Source organism: Actinia tenebrosa, unplaced genomic scaffold, assembly GCF_029948245.1.
Source record: "Actinia tenebrosa isolate PJP-AT-01 unplaced genomic scaffold, QUT_ActTen_1.0 PGA_scaffold13__45_contigs__length_12533684, whole genome shotgun sequence".
NCBI classification, from domain to species: domain Eukaryota; kingdom Metazoa; phylum Cnidaria; class Anthozoa; order Actiniaria; family Actiniidae; genus Actinia; species Actinia tenebrosa.
This window is the reverse complement of record NW_028292573.1, coordinates 11,514,511-11,532,845: the sequence shown is the minus strand read 5'-3', so window position 1 is coordinate 11,532,845 and position 18,335 is coordinate 11,514,511. Positions and strand designations below refer to the sequence as shown.

The 18,335-nt window shown below is 40.7% G+C and overlaps 2 protein-coding genes and 1 long non-coding RNA gene across 3 annotated transcripts in view; 1 reads left to right on the top strand and 2 right to left on the bottom strand.

Moving 5' to 3' along the window:
* Window positions 1–18,335, bottom strand: part of LOC148911854 (uncharacterized) — a 44,172-nt gene that overhangs the window by 9,482 nt on the left and 16,355 nt on the right. The window contains exons 2-6 of the mRNA XM_089028856.1: window positions 7,915–7,986; window positions 7,503–7,788; window positions 7,014–7,257; window positions 6,661–6,848; window positions 410–844 (exon numbers count right to left, since the gene is read on the bottom strand). Coding sequence (XP_088884982.1) covers window positions 410–844; window positions 6,661–6,848; window positions 7,014–7,257; window positions 7,503–7,788; window positions 7,915–7,986 — 1,225 coding nt within the window. The remainder of the gene's footprint in view (window positions 1–409; window positions 845–6,660; window positions 6,849–7,013; window positions 7,258–7,502; window positions 7,789–7,914; window positions 7,987–18,335) is intronic.
* LOC148911855 (uncharacterized) lies at window positions 4,390–5,729 on the bottom strand. The gene is made up of 2 exons (XM_089028857.1): window positions 4,851–5,729; window positions 4,390–4,725 (listed from the first exon to the last, which is right to left on the bottom strand). Exons 1-2 carry the CDS (start codon window positions 5,727–5,729, stop codon window positions 4,390–4,392), a joined length of 1,215 nt encoding a protein of 404 aa, XP_088884983.1.
* On the top strand, window positions 4,532–7,902 carry LOC116300484 (uncharacterized). The gene is made up of 3 exons (XR_016119550.1): window positions 4,532–4,660; window positions 5,221–6,119; window positions 6,650–7,902. It is a non-coding gene; the product is annotated as an uncharacterized LOC116300484 (long non-coding RNA).

Sequence of the window (18,335 nt, the reverse complement as noted above, 5' to 3'; positions counted from 1 at the left end):
TTAAAAAAACCTTTCTAACAAATTTGTATAGAAAATCCACTACCTTGGCCGTGTAAATAATGAGTTTCTGAGGGGATAAAATAACATTGACTTCTTCTATTGTCGACTTATTGTTGCCTCATAACTAGCAACATCAAAATGATGAGTACATGTACATGTAACGCAACACGCATAAAGCCTTTTACTGTATTAGCAGGAAACTCGTAACTTTCAAAAAGTAACAAAACAACTTTCACAACCAAAAAGAAATTACGTATGCATCATTTCAGATTAATATTAAGATTCTTAGAATTATTTTTCAGTTCTTAAATCACAGCGAGGCATCAAAGTGTTAACTATAACTAGTCATTACAATAAATTAATTAAGCCTCTAAATCTAAATTTAAAAATATTTTTTCTGCATATTTACCTTTGACCAGATAATACCTAGTGAGGTCGTGACAGAGTGAAATTTCACCATCAATGTTAAGCTTTGCCATTAGTTGAAATATACTACCATTGTCCTCTTTATTTACATCAAGCAATAAAAACGTTAGATTTCCTGTTGATAGGTTTCCAACAAATTGCATTCTTTTAATGAGTTCTTTTTCTTCTGGTCTTTCGCTCAAGGACTTCATAAGCCCTTCATGAGATATGGTAAGGAGAGGGTAAAGTCCTTTTGGACACAATCCACTTTCAGTCATGTAGTGTTGTTGACGCCAAATGCAGAGGCGCACCATCTTGACACCCATAACTCCAGACATTTTCCAAGGTAAAGGAACACTAATACTCGACCATAATCCAGAGGGTAATTGTATTCTTTTAGTCTCTGGCATAGGGTCACAAAGTAGATCCTTTGATATTACTAATGAAAAAAACATAAAAAAGTATTTACTTATCTTTTTTCTCATATGAAAAAAAAGAACACACAAAAAAGTATAATAAAGAAATAATGTGACCATCTCCCCTCTCAGTTTAACTAGTATTTTTTATGTAAAATTAGAAATTCATCAGACTGGAGTGGCAGGCATTTGACCACTCAGTGGACCATGAATGGTGGGACATTTGATCATTTGATTTGATCAAATACCTTGGTGTCATCATTAATGAAAACCCCACTTGGAGTGATCACATAGAAGAATTACGAAGTAAAGTTGCCCAGCAGTGTCTTGGCATTTTAAAATTTATCAAGCACCTTTTACCCATGGGAACTAGAGCCATTTATGTCAATACAATGCTTTTGCCTGTCATTGAGTATGCAAGTATAGTCTGGGGAGGGGACAAAAACAACAAAATCTTTATTTTAAGATAAATGTTCTTACATTTATGCATTTATTAATTTTATGTTGTTGTTATCATTATTATTATAGCTATCGAATAGTTTATGAGGATTTGTATGGAAAAATGTACTGCAAATACGAAATCTAAAATTAAATTATTATATAAATTATTAAAATATTAACTTAAGTAATTCATAAAAGAAATAGTACCTGGAAAACACCACAGTAGTTGAAAAAGAACTTTGAGGAAATCCATAAAATCCAAAAGAAAAAGAAAAAACGTGCCGAAACGGTAGCTACTTTTACAGTTACTAATATCACAGGTAGCCCAAGCTTGGTTTCTGTGGTGTCCTGTTATAAGGAAATGTATGGGGAATCATCAAAAATTTCAATAAAATCATCAAAACGTGAAATAAAGCCTCGAAATTTTACCCTATCATTGAGAAATAGCACTTCTTTCGCTCTGCGTGGTTATTTTTTGAATTTAGCCCGTTTTAAGGATTTTTTCCCCCACCAGTAAGAAATAAGAGAAGGTTGGAAACTCGAGTCCCAAAAGCGAACCATCACGGGTCTTTGAAACCTCGTACGTCTTCAAATTTTCTTTCCAGCGCCAAATTTTAGTCATGACCCTTCTCTCACATCCCTATAGAACCGAGAAAGTCGCATTAGAGATTAACCTTCGCGTCTTTAAGCCATGAAATTTGCCTGTATTCACATACTACCTCGCTTGTTCTGACCCGTACTTGGAGCTCACTGTACACCAGTTCAACGGATTTCTTTCGGCAATCGACCCGAGGTCACGCCGGAAGTCTTCGTATCGTAAATGCGGATTCGATTTGGATATAGTCTTTCTTCGAAATTATAAGTTAAATACTTTTGTATCTTAGGCTGTGTGGTGAGTGTATTTTTAAACGGCCTAAGATACAAAAGTATTTAGCTTATAATTTCGAAAATTATGGTGAGTGTATTTTTTAACGGCCTAAGATACAAAAGTATTTAACTCATAATTTCGAAAATTATGGTGAGTGTATTTTTTAACGGCCTAAGATACAAAAGTATTTAACTTATAATTTCGAAAATTATGGTGAGTGTATTTTTCAACGGCCTAAGATACAAAAGTATTTAACTCATAATTTCGAAAATTATGGTGAGTGTATTTTTTAACGGCCTAAGATACAAAAGTATTTAACTCATAATTTCGAAAATTATGGTGAGTGTATTTTTTAACAGCCTTAGATACAAAAGTATTTAACTCATAATTTCGAAAATTATGGTGAGTGTATTTTTTAACGGCCTAAGATACAAAAGTATTTAACTCATAATTTCGAAAATTATGGTGAGTGTATTTTTTAACAGCCTTAGATACAAAAGTATTTAACTTATAATTTCGAAGAAAGACTATATCCAAATCGAATCCGCATTTACGATACGAAGACTTCCGGCGTGACCTCGGGTCGATTGCCGAAAGAAATCCGTTGAACTGGTGTACAGTGAGCTCCAAGTACGGGTCAGAACAAGCGAGGGTAGTATGTGAATACAGGCAAATTTCATGGCTTAAAGACGCGAAGGTTAATCTCTAATGCGACTTTCTCGGTTCTATAGGGATGTGAGAGAAGGGTCATGACTAAAATTTGGCGCTGGAAAGAAAATTTGAAGACGTACGAGGTTTCAAAGACCCGTGATGGTTCGCTTTTGGGACTCGAGTTTCCAACCTTCTCTTATTTCTTACTGGTGGGGGAAAAAATCCTTAAAACGGGCTAAATTCAAAAAATAACCACGCAGAGCGAAAGAAGTGCTACTTCTCAATGATAGGGTAAAATTTCGAGGCTTTATTTCACGTTTTGATGATTTTATTGAAATTTTTGATGATTCCCCATACATTTCCTTATAACAGGACACCACAGAAACCAAGCTTGGGCTACCTGTGCTAATATCGCTGCAAAACGTCTGCGCATGCGCGAGTTTATATATTTCAAAATGGCGGATGGCGCGCTTCGAATAGGATGCGATCGTTGAAAGAATGGCCAAGAAAAACTCACACCGTGTAAATTTTTCATCGAATTCAATTAAATGGATTGAACCTAACTCTGTATGAGAGTTTTATTTGTTTGATCATTAGATTTACCGTTCTGAAAGTATTTGTCGAACTCGATGATGTTCGTAAACCTTCGCAAACAGTGTTCTCTAATCCATACTATTAGACAAAGGAAGCGAAAGTCAAAGAGCAAACGTTAAAGTTGGGACAAATTTGCTGCTTGATGTTGATGAGGAATTCTTCGAGTTTATCCACTTGTGCCATTCCAACCATGGCTCCAAATACTTGCCCATAATAGTGTGGATGACTGTCCAAAAAATACACGTTGTTGTTTTGACCAACGAAACACACGGTCATCCCGTTCGCTATGATCAACGCTGCCAACTTTCGTTCTCTAACTAGACGTTGTAGATAGAAGGCAAGGGAACTCTGAGGTACTTGAGGATCCACAGAAGTAATAGAAAGATCCAAGGATTCCTCCAATGTCACAGTGACAGGGGCAATTACAGCTGTTAGATGGTGATTTGCTTCAGCTACACTGAAGAATGGATTGCCTAGGGATTGCGTTACCATATACCTGGTTCCCTCGAGCAATGGCAGACAACAACAATGATAACCATGTTCGATTCAGATCGGAATTACAAGTCAATTGGAGAGTAGCATAATGTAGTAAGCTAGTGTATTCCTTTGCCATTAACAACGAGATGAAAGTACAGGCATTAGAACCATTCCTTCCAAACAGAGTTGCTTGAGACAGCTGTGGTGGTAGAAACCAGAATTTGGAGGTACCAAGCGATGATTTAGCAATCTGAATATTAACTGCAACTGGATGATGCACAGACTGGGATGTTTGCTGGGAGCTTGCACTGACATTAATTTGTGGTTGCAAAACTGTAAAGGTGTCTAATTCTTGGTCAATGTATGATTCCCAAGCTCTTGAAGAATAGTATTCAGGATCTACTGTTTGGTTGATGTGGATACTATCGTCATCACTGCCATCACCAAAATCATCATCATCTGAATGGTCTTGGGAAGTTGTGTTTGAACTGGATGTTGGTTTAAGGAGGCTTTCATTAAAGGAAGTTGCTAAGTTATTTATTGTAACATCAAGATTTTTAGTGCAGTAATGATGAAAAGGTAAATTATAAGATTTTTAGTGCAGATGGGACATTTCTTTGCAACCAAGTTGAAACATGTTCTGTGGATGGTGTGGAAACATGGAAGTCTTACAGCATCAGCTGTTGAGTCAGTAACATTGCATTCAGTATATTCACAGACTTTGGTTGCATCTGGGAATGTTGCTGGGGCAGACTTGCAGTGAGTGTAAGCAAATGGGAGAGCCTTTGCGTCGACAGTTGAATCAAAGGTATGAAGATGGTACATGTATTTCTTGTCATTTGTTTTGCCACTGCTATTTTGATTTTGCTGCACCTGAAACCAATATGTTTTGATAGTTAAGATTCTCAAGTCTCAATTTTTTAAATTTATATTTATAACTTACTATATATATATATAGGGGTTAAAAATGTTTTAAACTCATTAATAGGTAAACATACCTGTTTTGATTTACCCAAGTTTTTTCCAACTGACTTAATAGTTGAAAGGAGAACCTCTGCAGATTTTCCAGCAACAATACTCATATCTTTTTCAGAACACCCTCTTTTATAAGGTTTCACAAAACTGTTTTGGAAGTTCTGTTCCGACTTTGAAGCTGTCATTGCTGTTGCTTTTGATCTTATTTGCTTTGCATCATCGTATACCTGTACTCGGTCTCTCAGCATACTGTGCCATATCTCAACCTTTTTTTCAGTAATAAGAGTCATCCAAAGTTGTTTCATCTTGTAGTAGCTTGAAAAATATTTTTTATGGTACCATAAATCACTTAGCATTGATATTGTTGATCGATTGTAATGTTTTCTTCTCCAGATTATGAACAAAACCATTAGCCGCAACATTGTCTCAGTGTATTCTTCAAGATCTCCTGACCTAAAAATTAAGGAATAATGGAATAAACTAAGTGGAATAACTTCTTCAAGTATATGAAGTAGACAAGAATATTCAATATCTTTGCAAAGTTTGAATTTCTGAAGTACTTTTGATCTAATTTTTAACCATCCCAGAAAGACAGCATTGATTAAAATATTGATGCGAAAAGGTTTGGGCTTGTTTGGTAAAACTGATCCAAATATCTTGTGGTATACATTTCCCAACATGAAGTGATACATCTTGATTATGTCTTCTTGAAGATTAAGAAAGACATGAAATGGGCCTTGCTCTGGGATTATTGATAGAATACTTGGATTATTCGATCGAGCTATCAGCTTCTTTTGATAGAACCATGTTGGCCAGTCTCCAGGAGCCGGCAGTACATATTGCTGAAGGTAGTTATGAAGATGAGGGCATTGACCAAATATAATGATGAATGGCTGCTTCATAGTCCTCCATACTTTTCAGAGATTGTTCAAACTCATCTATAAGTATTGTCGTGCTCAGAGTGGACAGTTCACTATGTGAAAGCTCAGAATATACCCTAGTAAAATGGAAAATATTACTGTGAATTAAAAATGGCTGATGACGAATGTCTATATTATTCTAATTTATGCTATATATTTTACCTTAATTCTCTTATTTGCTGCTGGCTGCATGTTTTTAGGACTGATTGAAAGTCCTGATGGCATTCTTGCAAGAAATGTTTGGTGTCTATCTTTATTAAAGGCATTGAGCAATTCCTTTATATTTACTACAATTATGCCTCCCCGGCAATTTTTTTTCTGTTCCAGACACTTTTACTTGGATACTGCTGTGTTGGCTTCCTCTTTTTAAAGGTAGGTGTACAGCTGGTATATTTTCATGGATGTCCAATACAGGGCTCGAAATAGCGGCCTGCCAATGGCCAAATGACAGGACAAATTCCAAGTTTGCCAGGCGAAAATGAGGATGCACTGCCAAATGAATAATAAAATGGCATGCAAAATTTACTGGAATGACCTCCAATTACCATTCTACTTTCCCATGGCAGGCTAAGACAGTTTTCTATTTCGAGCCCTGCCAATAGGCTGCTTGCCATATGTGTGGCAACAGATAGCTTAAGCTCTGATGGAAGCCTGATGGTTAAAATGTTATGGAAATCATCTAGAAGATTCACCATGAGAAATTGTCCCTGTTAGACAAGACAAAATATATATAATATTCAAATAAAGCTGACTTGCACTTGATGCTTGATTAAATGAGCATCACCTTTTCCTTTCCCTTAGCAGTTCAAGATATTAGGGATTCCACTGCACACTTCTATATGTTTTTTGTTGTTGTTGTTTTATTTTGTTTTTGTTTTTTTCCTTTTTTAATTATTTTTCAGAAAAAAAGTACCTTGATAGCAGCCATTATATGTTGTTGCTCCTGGGTAGGTGTGGATTAGCTGCTGCTTTTGTTGATCAACATTCCTCGGACTGGTGCTAAAGCCAAGGACCCTTCCAGCATTTATGGCAGAACGTGAGGCTCCATGCTCTTGGAGAAAAAGGCCTTCATCTTTCTGGAGTGAGCAAGTTTTTTGTGATCTATTGATTCAGAAACAAAAGAAACAGTGTTGCTGAAGTAATAATTAAAATTAAATTCCAAAAAAGGGAAAGTATTATTATCCTTAGATACATATCACAGATATCTAGCTTAAAGCACCATTCCTCAGTCACACAGCTTATCATATGATATTATGAAACCTCTACCTGAAATAGGCAAGTGTGTGCAACAAAACAACAGTTCTTTGTTCTTGGACAGCAGTATATTCCTCACTGAGGCGGGCATCTTCCCTGGATATAGATTTTAAGACCAGATCATACAACCCAGGTACATGACTTTTTGTAAATTCTCTCATCGACTGTGGACTGTAGAGCGGGGAATCATTGTTGGCTGTGTAGTGGTGGTACAATGCAAGTTGAAAGCGTTGCACTAGATCATCAAATGAGCTGTCTGTATTTGAAAATAAAATTGAATTAAATCAGAGCAAGGTTATAGTAACATGGTAGGTAACAAATTTAGTATTCATTTAAGTTTTTAAGCCTTGAATATTTATGAAATTGCTTATACATTTTGTATCTACTGATCCCATTGTTTAAATTATAGTGCAAAAAGAGTGGTTTTTCAAAATAAATTAACCATTCAAGGTGGTTAAGTTTATTATAATAGATATATGAAAACAAAAAATTAAAAATTACCAACAGTGTTTTCTTTTTCCAGTGCATCATTCATTTTTTCCCAGGTGTCTCTGTCAATCACTACTTTTCCTCTTGAAGTTTTAACTTTATCAAGTTGTTGGTGCTGAAGTTCAATTCCACATATTTCTGATAGAACATTGAGTCTTGTAAAAAGGTTCGAAAGTTGGTTTTTGGTTTCTTTGAGCTTCTCTGTTTTAGGTGAGGTAGTGTCAATAACTGAAGATGAACTGCAGTCCACCAAGTTTTCATGGAGGTGTAAAATGGGCAATCCAGTAAACTGCCATATCTGTAAAGATAGGTCAATCATAAATTCCTGAAAATGAAAAACTTGAAAATTGTTAGCCCAGCAATGAGTTTTCCCTTTTATGAAAAAAATAGTAATAAAAAAAGGAGAAACATGTTTAGGAGTCACCTTTTTTAGCTGAAGTGGACTTGATAATACTTCGGAGGTTTTCCCTGCTTGGTCTTCGTTTTCTTTGTCACGCTAAGAAACAAGACGTTTATTTTCGTTCATGTCCCTTATTATAACAAAAAATTAATATAAAACATTTTCCATTTAGGATTAATTACTGCTTGACGTTCGTACTTATTTTAGAAGGTAGAAAAATGCTAAGCAAATCAGAAACATGCACTTTATGAAAAACTTGCACCTTGACCTTTGACTGTAAACAAAGAACCGAAACGTTCAGGAGAAATTAGAATTTTAAACGATAACAAAAATACCAAAGCTACAGTTTTCCTTAGGGAAAAGGTAAACAAAAACTTTACACATGTGTCTGCTGCTACAAACTGACAAAAATGTTAAAGAGAGAGACTGCAATTCAATTCCAGAAGCTTCAAAGAAAGAGTAGAGTTGTTTTGTTTTACTTTATACTTCTTTTGCTCGCGCTGCCGATGCGTATAGCTGGTGGTTTTTAAAGTCTTCGTCTGCTGTTTGTTTGCATAAATTGCACCAACGACCAAATACAGCGTAAAATCTTTGTGGTATTTTGTTCGCATTTAGTCTTGAGTGCTTGAAATAGTCTTGTTTTGGACAAGCACATCGTAGGTTTTCCCTCTGTGCGACATCCCAATGGTACCGACAAAGCCGGGAATTTATCGGCAACCGTGTTACCCTACTTATCTCCGAATTCACCGTGTACAGTCTGCCTTGGCAAGCCCTTCCTGTTCTTGTTTTTTCAGCCCTCGTGCATATACCAGTCTTGTTTGAACCATGCATTAAGACTACCACTCGTAAAAACAACAACACGATAGTAGCGATAGCAGTACTCGACGGCACGCGACCCACTTTACCCTTCATTTTCTCCTTTGGTGCAAACGTAAAACTATGTGGTGCAAAAAGTATGTTATTGTAAATATGACACTCTAGCTACTCTGAGAATTTCTCGCTCGGCTTTGCTTTATTCGCTTCGGCTTTTTGAATTTCGCGCTATGGCAGCAAGGTTTGTTTACAAAACAAACAATATTTTAGCGCATGCGCATTGCGTTTTGCAGCGGTGTCAATACGGTGGACTTTAGACTCTTCCACAGTCTCCCGCTCGTCCGTTCCGTCTCCACGCTTAGCGCGCGCTTAGAGACTGTAACGGTACAATGACCGAAAGGACTTATGGGTCCCGAAAACTTGGACCCAGCGTGCTTTGGGAACCAAAATACTCGTCCACAGTCTCTCTCGTTTCAATATTTTCAAGATGGCGGTAAATGGTAAATTCTATGGGGTAAAATACCGGTCAAAAAAAATACGTGTAGTATACATGTATTATACAAGTATCATACATGTAATGGCGTTTGGAACGTGTACTTAAATACATGCTTTCAATTAGATACAGGTTTCTTAAACATGTATTTGTAAAGAAAGTGACAAGATACATGTATCTGGTACATGTATCACGTTCTTGATACATGTATTGAAAACAAAGAGACAGGACGTGATTGGTTGGTACATGTATCACAGTAACGAGAATACAGGGCATGGTTGGTTGTTTTATTAATCCGTTTTTGTTAATGAAATACAAGCGAGGGTTGAAAGTGACAGATATTATACTTGACCCTGTTGAAAACCTTTTAATAACTAACAGAGGTCAACAGGCATGAATAACTACTAAGTAAAGTATACTAGTCGTTACTGACTGCAAAATGAGAGGCTTTTCATAAGAAATATCAAAGTTTCTTGAAGTAACCTCTTCACTAATAGCTGAGGTAAAAAAATACACGGAATCAAATTGTTGATAAGCTATTATATTACCAAGAACGTCTCTAAGCCCACTATGAAATATGCTGCTTTTTATGGCGTTCCATCCCCGCCAAAATTGATGGTTTGTATTTGAAGTTCATCACATGAATTTTGCATTCGAGTAAATTTTTTTTATGTTACCATCTTGTATTTCATATGCTTCATCAAGGGTTCAACATATGTGTTTTATATTTGTCGTTCATGTTTTATATTCTTGATTGTCGCTGATTCATTCTAAACTCCACGCCAAGCAGCAGTAAGGGGGACTCGCGATTGATGCCGTACATTTACGGGTTTAACCCGGGGGATTCCGAACACGGGTACAGCAGATTTACGGGATTTCCCGCGGTGTGTCCTTACTGCTGCTGTGTTGGGAATCGTAAACGGAGGTTAAAATATTTGTTGGATATACGATGCATGAATGTAAAAAGTTCACCAATGATTTCTGTGCGATTTGCCTAAGATTCAAAGTTAACATACCCAAGCCTCGGGGTTTCTGGTGTTGTGGTAAAAAAATGCAAATAGAAGACGACACGTCAGCACAGTGTTACGAGTGTGGTAAGAATATTCGTAATGCCGTACCAAATGCTACCAAAGAGCAATATTACGCCAATGGAGGTCGTACGAAGACCCCATACAAAAGAATAAAATACTTCCGAGACTGGATGAGTCATATCCAAGGTTATCGACCGGTATATTTAGACGATGAAGTAAGGAAGAAAATCATAGACCACTTAGAAGAGCCAACCCCACAAAGTCTACGGAAAACGTTGAAAAAATTAAAACTAGGGAAATATTACAAAGCTATTCCTTATCTTTTGTCTGAAATTACCGGTAAGTCTATTCCTGAGGTTTCTGATATGAGCAGAGCCGAGTGGATGTTTTGTCGGCTGAATAAGGATATTCCTTATTACCCTGACGTAATTTACGAAATATTTTACAAAATAGACCCCAACCACCCTCTGTTAGAATGGATTCCTAGAAGATAGTGAATCTTATGGCATAAATCTTACGCGTAATTTCCAGACTGTCGTTCGATATGTAAACGAAATCCCGTCACGCTCTTTTCAAAGCAGATGTTTACTGAGCAAGCTTTCTTCGAAGCTCTTCTTTTGCCTCCTGGTAGATCTTTTTGCGAGATTCCTCGGAAAGATCTTTTACGACTGTTTTTTTGTTCCTTATGTCCGTCTTTAATTTCTCGTACTTTTCCTCTTCGGCTAAGATAAGCGAGAATTCTACGTCGTCTATCTTTCTGTCACGCAAAGCCTTTGAGACAAGGTCAGTGATCGTATTTACTTTAGCCCTTGACAGAGCTATTGTCGTGTCATGCTTGGATATTTTGCTTGACAACTGTTTCATAATGCCTGTCGTAACAGCGGAAACGATGCCGCAGACGGCTCCAACGCTGGCCAAAGGAACGCCAACGACTATTCCAGGTCCGGTGAGCGAGGTAGCAACGCCAGTGCCTGTTAACGCCACGGACATGGACCCGGAAGTTATCGCGATTTTATGTAGTATGCTTCGGGCTCTGGCGTACTTTTTCCTGACCTCTTCGTAGTGTTTCGCTTGCCCTTCCAAGTAAGCCAGGATTAAGTTTGCTTTGTTGAGCCTAAAGTTTTCAGCGTTTAATTCGTTAGGTCCCTCCCTAGGTAAATCAGGATAAAGTGGAGGTGCTGAAGGTATAACATCCATTATATATACTAATGTACGACGCTTTTGGGAATGATATTGAGGAGTGGCCTCATGGCGACAAACGTAACTATGCCAACTGGAGAGCCTTTAGGAAGATGTTTCCGCATGCAGACCCTAGTAAGTTCGAAAGAAGACCCGATGGGATTTACTATAACGGCGAAAGAATGTACAGCAATACGGACTTGGAGCCGCATGAGGAGAGGAAAAAGGCACAGCATTTGCCAACGAAGGAGGCACCCGTGCATAAAGCGCCCAGTTTTCCTAGAAACTTATTGTTAACCACGGAAGATTACCCATTTTACGATGCTGAAGGTGGTGTAAACGACTTTGAAACGATGGTAACGTTCCTGAAGATTTCAGTGGGTAGGCAATCATTTGATGTAGTAGTAAGGAATATCTATGGGGATACGATGTTAAAGCATACGTCAGGTAAAGAGGCCAGGGAATGGTTAGCAGGACCCAATATGCGATATTGGCCGCAGCAGTTAAACTTTGCTGTCTGGGCCGCCACTAAAGGTTGTGGCGTTGCCGCGGACATGTTCCACATTTCATTTATGCGGTTTCACGTTGCCTTTACGGTTAGGAGGCTGTTGAAGGAGCTTAATGTACCTTTACCGGGAGATAAGGCATTTAATCCAATGAATAACCGATATGACGCCGCTGCCCTGGAAAGGTTAATTAATGAGTTCAAACCACAGCAAAAAGATTTTCGTTACAAAGAGGGTAAGACGCATGGACTAGGCATAGTTTATGTTTGGGGTGCCAATGGTGAGAAGCCAGCCGACTACGGGCATCAGGAATATCCAAGTGATGAGTTGGAGTTTAGCGATATGGGTGGTGATAAGGGCAATAATTCATTAATTACTAGAATTCAAACAAACTACCCCGGCACTTGGGATCCGTTCGTGTTAATGAAAGGAAAAGGTTTAAGAAACCTAGCCAGGATTAACCGTAGCATAGAAGCATTCGTGTACTGCATCCTGGGAGCGCAGGTAAATACCCGCAACCCCATTGTTGGATCCCAAGGCGCTTCACAGGAAACGCAACAGGAATTCCTAACTTTATTTGAGTCTGCAATAATAGAAAATGATATATCTAAATCGGTGCAGAGATATCAATTAGCGGTGCAGCAGTCTAAAGTGCGACTGGATTACGCTTTGTCGCCCGGTTGTTGGTTAATGCCAAGTAATTTGGTTATTAACACCAATTCCGTTGTGGGTTATAACAACAAGCTGCAGCGAGCTACTAAGGATATGAAGTTTGGGGTGAATGACGTGAACTCTGATACTACCAAGAGCATTCCTCACTTCGTAGAGAAACCAAAAAAAGAGGTAGAAAAACCATTAAAAAAGGTGCTGCCAAAGAAACCATCAAAGAAGGCCCTGCCTACGATACCTGAGGAATATGACCATAACTTACTAAAAGCCGGCGTAGCAGCTGCAAGCGTTGGTCTAAGCTATTATATATGGCGATGAACAACCCCTACGTAACTGGAGTAGATTGTGTTTATACGACTTACACAGGCGAGAAAAAATACACCCAGGCATCTTGGGTTGATGTCACGGGCATGTCCGTGAATTTGAATTACTCAGGAAAGAAATTGATATTATGCAGCATTTCTTTGGGGGCCGTTAGCAGTGCGAATGTAGGATTTCGTTTCTGTGACGACAATGGAGTATTACAGCCCATGCGCGCGAAGACAAACAACAGGGAGCCTACGCATTTCTCAGTAGAGCCGCCAACGAATAGCTCTGAGAATCTTTCCGTTTGGACTTTCCACATGGTTGCTGATTGCCACGGGAAGGTAAAGCTGCAGATAAGAGTAGATGACACCGGGAGTGTTTGCATAAATAGCATAGAAAATCAAAGGAATACTGTTTATAACCACATGACCATCAGCACTTTGACGGTAATGAGCCTCTAGAAGGGAACTTGTTCCCTGTAATATATGAATCCATACGTGAGGGAAACGCGTTATACCCACCGCTTAGATGAAGAGGGATATGACAACGGCGCTTGGCATGACGTTGGACTGTGGGTTGAGGTTGGGGGCACTGCATTGGTCATTTGCACTATTAGCATTAATGCAAATACGCATGCGAATGTGGGGTTTAGGCTTATCGATGAGAATAATAAGCCCCTGCTTCCTTATCGAACTTCAACGAACACCAGGAAAGTTACCCATTTTTCGATGGAGCCCTACACTGGATCCACTGAAGACCTAACGCCAGTGACTTTTCATATGTTAGCCAATTGTAAATATGCTAAGTTGCAAGTCACTTCTGATGACGGCAAGTTTGGGATAAATCGCATAGGTCGCAGGCCCGCTAATGCAGCCTGGAGTCATAAGCCCATTTCTACCATGAGTGTGTTGCCGTTGGTTCCAAATTACCAGGGCGGTGCTAATACTGTCTTTCATTATCCTCAAAGCAGGGCACCGCCCGATGAGAAGGATAAGATCAAGCCTTCATCTTCTTCAGGAGGACCACCCCAATAGCGACGACCAAGATCCAGATGTTATTCCCTACAAACTTTAACAGTTCTCCGCCGGCCCTAAGTGCCAAGGAAACAACCGAACCCAGCAGCCCAGGCAAGCCGGCTGCCATCTTTTTTCCCAAGTCCGTTAGTCCACTGCCTAATTTCTTTACGCCTGCGCCCGTAGCCTTAAGCGCGTTAAGGATGACTCCTACTACGGTGCTAATAGCAACCGCAAATGCCAGCGGAAGACCATACTTCAACAGAGCTCTTTTTACCTTTTCCTTGGTGGTAAGCCCCAACTCCTTTTCCAAGTTTTCCTTTTGTGCCTGTAATTCCGCAACCCTTTCCTGAAGGGTTTCTACTTCCCTTTGGGCTGCCTCCCTTTCCTCTTCGGGACGAGTCTGGTCCACAGCTGCTTCCTGCTGCCGTTCTAATTGGCCCTGCAGGTCTTCGAGGGTCTCCTGAAGTTGTCTTATTTCCAGATCCTTTTCAGCCATTTGTGCTATGGTGCGCCTTTCCCTGGCGTGACTCTCCACTAATTCATTTCCTATTTGTATTAGCTGCTCATCCTTACCAGCCAAGCGGCTAAAGGCATTCTGAAAGTCTTTTACGGCAGCGGTTTTTTCATCTAACAACTTAGATATTCGCTGTCGAAAATCGGCAACTTCGGCGGCACGACTTTCAAGAGTAGCCCTGTTTGCCCTCATGACTTCGTTTTCCATTTCCCTAAATCTTTCCTTAAGGACGTCGTTTTCCAGCTCTAGTTGCTGAAAAGATGTTCTAAGCGCCGTCAAATCCTCGCTTGCCTTTAAGAGGTCCTTGCGCTCCCTGGTGATTCGCTGCAAGTCGTTGTTAGCTGCCTCCTTTTGGGTATTAACGTCGGCCAATTCTCGGTGTGCTTCCGCTAAATTATATGCGTTGACGGATTTCTTTATGGCGTCTACTGGTAAGGCACGGTATTCATTTATCTTGGCTTCCAATTCCTCTTTTTGGGCGTTTAACGCAGCGACTTCCTCTGTCTTAGCTTGGAGCGTTTCGCTTAGCGTTCCTATTTGCGCTCTTAATTCTTCGTGCGTTCCATAGCCGCCTGCAAAGGTCGGTAATCTAACTGCATTAACGAGGAACCTATCGAAAGACTGTTGCATTTCCTCCCTAGCCAAGTCACGCTGCGTGGTCAAGTTGGGCTCTCCAAGCGCCTCCGCGACTCCTTTGGGAAGCCGGTTGTTAAGCAGGCGGGAATTCTTCCTTTGATACAGATTGTGCCATTTTTCCCTACCCGATTCTCTAACTTGAACCTGCCCTTTGTCTCCTATTTGGAAGTCCAAAGTAGCCAGGTTTATGTTTGGGTATCGCTCCCTTAGGTCCTCGATGATGTTCGCTGTTAAGTCCGACCGCACGCCAAAGGATTCCATTTGTAAGTACTCCGGAATGGGCGTGTGGGGGTTCTTAGACTTGAATTTATCTCTTAAGGAACGCATAGCATCGCGGGCCCTGCTGCCATACTTGCTCAGCAATTTATCAAAAAGGCCTCGGGGGTCTACGTCGTTATCAGGAAGCAGGGTTTCATATTCTTCATCGTTAATATCGACTTGGCCTTCTTCGGTAAGGGGGTCAAAATCCGTTCCTTCTACTTCCATTATATATGATAAGCTCAAAGTTAAACCCCAATATATTACCTAAGCAGGTTGGCGGACTGAAAGCAGAACGCACCTTTCACCGAGTCACCTTTACCCCCAGCAGCGCTAGACCTGGAGAAACGCTGTACGTAGGCGTGCCCCGCCTAACGGATAACCTAGTATTGGTTCCTGGTACCTTGGCTTTAAGGTTTGACCTAGCAATACAACCAAGCACCAAGGACAAGCGCTATACCGTCAATAACGTGGGTAGGAACCTCGTTTCTAAGATGAGAATCAAGTTCGCAGGGGAATCCCTCTTGGATTTGAATAGGTACGACCTGTACACCACGTATAAGGATCTGTGGCTAACAGCCTTTGACCGTGCACAAAAGATAGAGCAGGGAATTGGAAGCGTTATCCTTCGTAAGCTTCGCAGTGAAACCAACCCCGCGCCTACGGACTCCAGCGGAGCAACCGCAGTAGCAGACGCGACGAGGGTAAAGACCGCCTATGGTAGCAAGTACGTTATCCCTTTGGATTTCGAAGTAATTACGAGTCATGGTGTGTACTACCCCAGGCAGTTATCCGAGTTACAGTTTGAAGTAACGTTAGCAGACACCACGAACGTTATTGGAGGCATGGACAGCGCGATTAGCGGGGCTGTCGATCCTTATTCTATCACCAACTTAGAGCTGCAGTACGAGACCGTGTACAGCGAAGAACTAGCCCGTAGCGCTGGCATGGAATACAGCTCCGGAAAGGCATTCCTTTACGACCACGTAGTGATGTATAAGACATTTAGCTTCTTGGATAAGACGGATGAGGTTATCAACCAAAGCATTAACCTCCCCCGAAGAAGTCTCACGGGGTTAATGCTGGTGTTTGCTAAACCCTACGAGGCCGGTAAGCGCGACTCCGAAGCCTTTCATAACCCCAACATTACTAACGTCGGCGTGAATATCAACGGCGTTCCAAACAAGGTCTACTCCCAGGGGATAAAGCCCGCAGACGTGTACAGAGAGGCCATGCGCAAGTTTGGCGACCAAATTAGCTCCGAGGAATTCTTTAAGGATAAGTACGCGCTGTGGATTGACATGCGCACCATCAACGACGAAGACCTACATGGCCAGGGTTTACGTCTAGTAAATACGCAGGATGGCATAACATTGGAGATCAAGCGCACCAAGAACACCTCCGCGGGCGACAGCGACAAGATAAACTGCTACGTCTTCGTCGTGTCTGACGCGCAACTGAGCGTAGAAATGAATCAGCTAAAGAGCGTTGCCTACTAGGCTCGCGTTCCTTGAGCCAAGCGAAAGGATAAAAAATATCCCTTACGTATAATATGCTCCGCGTATTCGAAAACAACGAAACTAAACTGCAATGCCTAGTGCAAAGCGACAAGCTGTACTTTAAGGCGAAAGAGGTAGCAAAGGCATTAGGTTATGCAGACACCAAAGATGCTATTAAAGCCCACGTGCGGGACAAGCATAAGAAGAGACTTAACGAATTTAGAATAGAGGTGAATCGCCTCCCTTCTGGTTCGCACCCGCAATCCCTGTATGTGACGGAGCCTGGTTTGTATCAATTGATATTTAGCTCCAAACTGCCAACGGCAGAGGCATTTCAAGATTGGGTCTTCGAGGATGTCCTACCTACGTTAAGGAAGACGGGAAAGTACTCGTTGGATGGTCCAAATAAGTTGGTCTTCAAGATCGAGAATGAGTTTGACTTACATAAGAAGGTCATCGATTACATACGCCGGTTTCACCCTACGCTGTTATTAGCACCTGGTCTCGGAGAATTACAAGATACCACCAGCAAAAGGATAACATGCTGGCAGAAGGGCTACCAGGCAGGTCAACCCGACATCCTAATTCTTAACTCCCATAGAAAATACAATGGGTTATGTTTGGAATTAAAGACGCCAAAGGGTAACGGCGTATTGTCCGACAAACAAAAAGCGGTATTGACGCAATATGAAATGAATGGTTATCTTACGATGGTTTGCAACGATTACGATCTGATCTGCAGGGAAATCGACCGTTACGTTGACGGCATTCGCATACCTTGTCCTGGTTGCGTTAAGGCTTTCAAGTCACAGGAGACGCTACGAACGCACCGAAAGATATTTCATAAATATAATGATAGTTGAACAAACTCACTGGCGCGAATTAATACAAGGCATTTCATACAAAATAAAAAATTACGTCGTCTTCGAGGACATTAACCGTTTAAGGTTGGTCCTCTTAGACGGCAGCCAAGAGTACAGTTTATGGGCTCCTGACTGCGTACGGTACATACTGCAAGGCGAAGAGTACACCCACATACGTAGCTATGGTAAAGTCAACGGTCGATGGAAGTTCGACGTTGAAAGAAAGGCGGAGACTAATCCATTATGTGATTAGTCGTCCTCATGAGCGGTTAAGTATTGGTCTGCTACGTCGGACCTCATTTTTTCCGACATGAAATCGATCGATATCGTAATCAAGGCTCCTCCTGTGAACGCTGCGATGTAAGGTAACATCATATATTAGACCATTCTTTCCTTACAGCAAGGTAATGGTCTAAAGGCTTGGGACCTTCGTACAGGCAACACCAAATATGTTGACCGCTGCGTTGACAGCCACATTTATCGCAAATGCCGTCCCAGTGTTCCCTGTCTTCCCATCTCACGCCCTCGACGTCGTCAAAGCATACGAAATCTTGGTCTATTTCTTTTTTACGCAGCACTAAAGCCCGGCTGGTTTCAAGGGGGCAACATCGCTCTGCTAAATCGCCGTGGGTTTCACAGACGACTTCTTCGAGGTGGTAACG

Excerpts from the sequence above, each read along its gene's own strand:
- LOC148911855 (XM_089028857.1), bottom strand. The coding sequence starts at position 5,729 with ATGAAGCAGCCATTCATCATTATATTTGGTCAATGCCCTCATCTTCAT. Across the intron at positions 4,726-4,850 it reads ACTTGGGTAAATCAAAACAG|GTGCAGCAAAATCAAAATAG; the intron begins GTATGTTTACCT and ends TATTGGTTTCAG.